Source organism: Microplitis demolitor, chromosome 1 (genome assembly GCF_026212275.2).
Source record: "Microplitis demolitor isolate Queensland-Clemson2020A chromosome 1, iyMicDemo2.1a, whole genome shotgun sequence".
Lineage (NCBI taxonomy): Eukaryota > Metazoa > Arthropoda > Insecta > Hymenoptera > Braconidae > Microplitis > Microplitis demolitor.
Window position 1 is genome coordinate 14,966,179 of NC_068545.1, and position 6,000 is coordinate 14,972,178.

Sequence of the window (6,000 nt, forward strand, 5' to 3'; positions counted from 1 at the left end):
TGTTGTTGTTGTTGTTGTTGTTGTTGTTGTTGTTGTTGTTGTTGTTGTTGTTGTTGTTGTTGTTGTTGTTGTTGTTGTTGTTGTTGTTGTTGTTGTTGTTGTTGTTGTTGTTGTTGTTGTTGTTGTTGTTGTTGTTGTTGTTGTTGTTGTTGTTGTTGTTGTTGTTGTTGTTGTTGTTGTTGTTGTTGTTGTTGTTGTTGTTGTTGTTGTTGTTGTTGTTGTTGTTGTTGTTGTTGTTGTTGTTGTTGTTGTTGTTGTTGTTGTTGTTGTTGTTGTTGTTGTTGTTGTTGTTGTTGTTGTTGTTGTTGTTGTTGTTGTTGTTGTTGTTGTTGTTGTTGTTGTTGTTGTTGTTGTTGTTGTTGTTGTTGTTGTTGTTGTTGTTGTTGTTGTTGTTGTTGTTGTTGTTGTTGTTGTTGTTGTTGTTGTTGTTGTTGTTGTTGTTGTTGTTGTTGTTGTTGTTGTTGTTGTTGTTGTTGTTGTTGTTGTTGTTGTTGTTGTTGTTGTTGTTGTTGTTGTTGTTGTTGTTGTTGTTGTTGTTGTTGTTGTTGTTGTTGTTGTTGTTGTTGTTGTTGTTGTTGTTGTTGTTGTTGTTGTTGTTGTTGTTGTTGTTGTTGTTGTTGTTGTTGTTGTTGTTGTTGTTGTTGTTGTTGTTGTTGTTGTTGTTGTTGTTGTTGTTGTTGTTGTTGTTGTTGTTGTTGTTGTTGTTGTTGTTGTTGTTGTTGTTGTTGTTGTTGTTGTTGTTGTTGTTGTTGTTGTTGTTGTTGTTGTTGTTGTTGTTGTTGTTGTTGTTGTTGTTGTTGTTGTTGTTGTTGTTGTTGTTGTTGTTGTTGTTGTTGTTGTTGTTGTTGTTGTTGTTGTTGTTGTTGTTGTTGTTGTTGTTGTTGTTGTTGTTGTTGTTGTTGTTGTTGTTGTTGTTGTTGTTGTTGTTGTTGTTGTTGTTGTTGTTGTTGTTGTTGTTGTTGTTGTTGTTGTTGTTGTTGTTGTTGTTGTTGTTGTTGTTGTTGTTGTTGTTGTTGTTGTTGTTGTTGTTGTTGTTGTTGTTGTTGTTGTTGTTGTTGTTGTTGTTGTTGTTGTTGTTGTTGTTGTTGTTGTTGTTGTTGTTGTTGTTGTTGTTGTTGTTGTTGTTGTTGTTGTTGTTGTTGTTGTTGTTGTTGTTGTTGTTGTTGTTGTTGTTGTTGTTGTTGTTGTTGTTGTTGTTGTTGTTGTTGTTGTTGTTGTTGTTGTTGTTGTTGTTGTTGTTGTTGTTGTTGTTGTTGTTGTTGTTGTTGTTGTTGTTGTTGTTGTTGTTGTTGTTGTTGTTGTTGTTGTTGTTGTTGTTGTTGTTGTTGTTGTTGTTGTTGTTGTTGTTGTTGTTGTTGTTGTTGTTGTTGTTGTTGTTGTTGTTGTTGTTGTTGTTGTTGTTGTTGTTGTTGTTGTTGTTGTTGTTGTTGTTGTTGTTGTTGTTGTTGTTGTTGTTGTTGTTGTTGTTGTTGTTGTTGTTGTTGTTGTTGTTGTTGTTGTTGTTGTTGTTGTTGTTGTTGTTGTTGTTGTTGTTGTTGTTGTTGTTGTTGTTGTTGTTGTTGTTGTTGTTGTTGTTGTTGTTGTTGTTGTTGTTGTTGTTGTTGTTGTTGTTGTTGTTGTTGTTGTTGTTGTTGTTGTTGTTGTTGTTGTTGTTGTTGTTGTTGTTGTTGTTGTTGTTGTTGTTGTTGTTGTTGTTGTTGTTGTTGTTGTTGTTGTTGTTGTTGTTGTTGTTGTTGTTGTTGTTGTTGTTGTTGTTGTTGTTGTTGTTGTTGTTGTTGTTGTTGTTGTTGTTGTTGTTGTTGTTGTTGTTGTTGTTGTTGTTGTTGTTGTTGTTGTTGTTGTTGTTGTTGTTGTTGTTGTTGTTGTTGTTGTTGTTGTTGTTGTTGTTGTTGTTGTTGTTGTTGTTGTTGTTGTTGTTGTTGTTGTTGTTGTTGTTGTTGTTGTTGTTGTTGTTGTTGTTGTTGTTGTTGTTGTTGTTGTTGTTGTTGTTGTTGTTGTTGTTGTTGTTGTTGTTGTTGTTGTTGTTGTTGTTGTTGTTGTTGTTGTTGTTGTTGTTGTTGTTGTTGTTGTTGTTGTTGTTGTTGTTGTTGTTGTTGTTGTTGTTGTTGTTGTTGTTGTTGTTGTTGTTGTTGTTGTTGTTGTTGTTGTTGTTGTTGTTGTTGTTGTTGTTGTTGTTGTTGTTGTTGTTGTTGTTGTTGTTGTTGTTGTTGTTGTTGTTGTTGTTGTTGTTGTTGTTGTTGTTGTTGTTGTTGTTGTTGTTGTTGTTGTTGTTGTTGTTGTTGTTGTTGTTGTTGTTGTTGTTGTTGTTGTTGTTGTTGTTGTTGTTGTTGTTGTTGTTGTTGTTGTTGTTGTTGTTGTTGTTGTTGTTGTTGTTGTTGTTGTTGTTGTTGTTGTTGTTGTTGTTGTTGTTGTTGTTGTTGTTGTTGTTGTTGTTGTTGTTGTTGTTGTTGTTGTTGTTGTTGTTGTTGTTGTTGTTGTTGTTGTTGTTGTTGTTGTTGTTGTTGTTGTTGTTGTTGTTGTTGTTGTTGTTGTTGTTGTTGTTGTTGTTGTTGTTGTTGTTGTTGTTGTTGTTGTTGTTGTTGTTGTTGTTGTTGTTGTTGTTGTTGTTGTTGTTGTTGTTGTTGTTGTTGTTGTTGTTGTTGTTGTTGTTGTTGTTGTTGTTGTTGTTGTTGTTGTTGTTGTTGTTGTTGTTGTTGTTGTTGTTGTTGTTGTTGTTGTTGTTGTTGTTGTTGTTGTTGTTGTTGTTGTTGTTGTTGTTGTTGTTGTTGTTGTTGTTGTTGTTGTTGTTGTTGTTGTTGTTGTTGTTGTTGTTGTTGTTGTTGTTGTTGTTGTTGTTGTTGTTGTTGTTGTTGTTGTTGTTGTTGTTGTTGTTGTTGTTGTTGTTGTTGTTGTTGTTGTTGTTGTTGTTGTTGTTGTTGTTGTTGTTGTTGTTGTTGTTGTTGTTGTTGTTGTTGTTGTTGTTGTTGTTGTTGTTGTTGTTGTTGTTGTTGTTGTTGTTGTTGTTGTTGTTGTTGTTGTTGTTGTTGTTGTTGTTGTTGTTGTTGTTGTTGTTGTTGTTGTTGTTGTTGTTGTTGTTGTTGTTGTTGTTGTTGTTGTTGTTGTTGTTGTTGTTGTTGTTGTTGTTGTTGTTGTTGTTGTTGTTGTTGTTGTTGTTGTTGTTGTTGTTGTTGTTGTTGTTGTTGTTGTTGTTGTTGTTGTTGTTGTTGTTGTTGTTGTTGTTGTTGTTGTTGTTGTTGTTGTTGTTGTTGTTGTTGTTGTTGTTGTTGTTGTTGTTGTTGTTGTTGTTGTTGTTGTTGTTGTTGTTGTTGTTGTTGTTGTTGTTGTTGTTGTTGTTGTTGTTGTTGTTGTTGTTGTTGTTGTTGTTGTTGTTGTTGTTGTTGTTGTTAAATAATTAATAATATAAAATTTAAAAAAATGCAAATTCAAAAAATTTTGAAATTAATAGTGCTTTTTTTGTAAATATTATTTTTTTAATTATTTATCTTATTTATTTATAATTTTAAAGCTCTCTGATGTCTGCTAAATTCATACTTATTTTACATTAATATTATTTAATAATTATTAATATTTTTACCATGAATAAATGCAAAAAATAACTTATTTTATTTACTGTTCCGGTATTAGGACAACCGAATTCCCGTATTGGGAGAAGGCTATTTCAGCGTTCCGGTATTGGGTCTTTTAGGTGTCATAGGAAAAATTTTTTTTTTATATTAAATTTAAGAAAAATAAACTAATTTGATTATTTTTGAATTGGTCAATGTCTATTCTGTATAATGTGATAAATTATTTTGGTTTATAATTTATTTGAATATTTTTAAAACGATAAAAATCAGTCATATACCCTTCGTCGTTCCGGTATTAGGACATTTACCTTATATCGATTTTGGCACGATATAATTTTATCTAATTATATATGGGGCATTCCTCGCCAAATCGGACGGTTTGAAAAATTTTAATTTTAGATTTCCTCAATTTTTTTTTTATTTTTTTGTACCCATCAAAAAACTCTTTTTCCGAAATGTTGAAATTTTTGGGATCACCAGTTCCAAAGATATCGAATTTTAAAGAAAACCGCTCTTTTTATGGTTTTTTACTGATAACTTTTTAGGGAATGGTTTAAATCAAAATACTCACTGAATAAAAAAACTATCATTTTTCCATGTACTTATGAAAAAAAAATTATTTCAAGTGTTTTAATACGTGTTAAGATACTCTATCCCGATAAAGCGTATATTTGCACAGCTTAGACTTGCCAATAACTTTTTTTGCTCCTGTCTTTGTCGAATACGTCATGCAAATTCGAATCACTACCTTAGACAGTCAATAACACAATGCACAACTGCATGCTTACTCCTTGAAATCTTAGGCGAGCAAAACATCTTCGCAGTCTACAACTACACAAGGAAATGCATAATGCTCTGAAATTGGGCTCTCCAACACTAGGAAGTCTCACCTGACCCTCTTTACAACGTTCCTCTTTCCGTTAACCACTAATTCTAATCTCATTAGCTCATTTCTAAATATGTTTATTGCTCTTCTTTTACTGGTTACTTACTTTGCATTATATAATATTACGTTTGTGTTTTTCTTTAAACTTACTCCAATGGACAAGACTTATTCTGTTAATAATATGTATTGCCTATGGCACCTCTTGCTAAAAGATTTAAATTTTACTCTTAAAGCAATAAATTAAATTAAATTAAATTAATGTAGTTTTTTTCCCAGGTAATTCATAATTAATTAAGTTATGATAGGGTAAGTGTGGGTAATACTGCGGATTTTGTTTTAATTGTAAATAAACGATGACTGAGTTTTGTTGATTAAAAAAAATTATTGCTAATAATTGAAACCTGAAAGAAATTAACTGTACAGTAGTTTTACATGTACAATAAATTTTGAATTCGTTATTAATTTATTAAAATTGATAGGTTATAGTGGTTGAATATTATTCCATTTTTGTGAGTTCTTGCGTAAAAAGACGTGGAACTTAAAGAGCCTTTTTTCTGAAATAAATGACTTAATTTATATTATTATTGCCTACAGAAGTAAGATAACCTTTTTTTGTAATACCAAAAATTCAATAAAAATTTAATTTTGATTAATTAATATTATTTATTTACGGAAGCAGTAATTGGTACCAACAAACTGGGCATGCATGCATTACTGCGGTTTTCTCAATAACCCGCAGTAATAGAAACACCTCTAGTTGTATTCTTTTGTACCCATTACTGCGGTAGTAACTTTTTTTATTTTAAGTCATCAATAGATTGTACTGTGCGGTGTTCACTTGTCATATTTATTTTTATAAATTAATGTAAATCTGTTATTATATTAATAAATTTTATTAATTATTTTATTAAGCTAATAATTATCTTTCAAACTTGTTCTATTTCATTTTTTGTCTGATACCGAAGTTTTTCGTAATTGATTTAGCCGCAGTAATTGGCACGCAGTAATAGGGGCAAGCCACTTTAGGCTCCGCAGTAATACATGCATATAGACTTGTCTTTAAAATGCTTATTATTTAAAGAAAATATTAGTTTATGTCATTGTTGATTTTTTTTTTAATTTATAATAAGTACTACTTGGGTATAAAAAAAAATATTGATATCTTGGAATAAACTTCATTAAATTGTTTTTGAAGTAAGACCTACGAAAAAACCGCAGTAATACCCACACTTACCCTTATAATTTTATTTGTCCGTTGTCAATAATAAATACTAGTGCCATTCCTAGAAAAAATTATTCAAATCATTACAGAACAAAATATCTCAGAAAGTACTCATTACTATCTTACATAGAACTCTCTACTACCTTTCACAGTAACCAGCAATACGTAAACATAGACGCAGGCGCTATCTACAGATAGCAGTGAGTAATATGTTTAACGTAACATTTGCTATCTGACATACTACTGGCTGCTATGTACATAAAACTGGGCAACATGTAAGACTGTAATATTTAGGATAGTAGTGAGCAACATCTGACATGGCGCCG

General features: G+C 31.0%; 2 protein-coding genes across 2 annotated transcripts in view; both read right to left on the reverse strand.

Moving 5' to 3' along the window:
* The window catches only part of LOC103578206 (uncharacterized), a 165,651-nt gene extending 159,873 nt beyond the window's left edge, over window positions 1-5,778 (reverse strand). Inside the window, exon 1 of the mRNA XM_053740202.1 lies at window positions 5,687-5,778. The gene's annotated coding sequence lies outside the window, so the exon portion shown is untranslated. The remainder of the gene's footprint in view (window positions 1-5,686) is intronic.
* On the reverse strand, window positions 1,829-2,095 carry LOC128668055 (GATA zinc finger domain-containing protein 15-like; the record flags this gene model as incomplete). The annotated part of the gene is made up of 1 exon (XM_053740216.1): window positions 1,829-2,095. A coding segment is annotated over one exon (267 nt), but the record flags the coding sequence as incomplete, so codon positions are not given.
* Window positions 5,779-6,000: the final 222 nt, after the last annotated feature.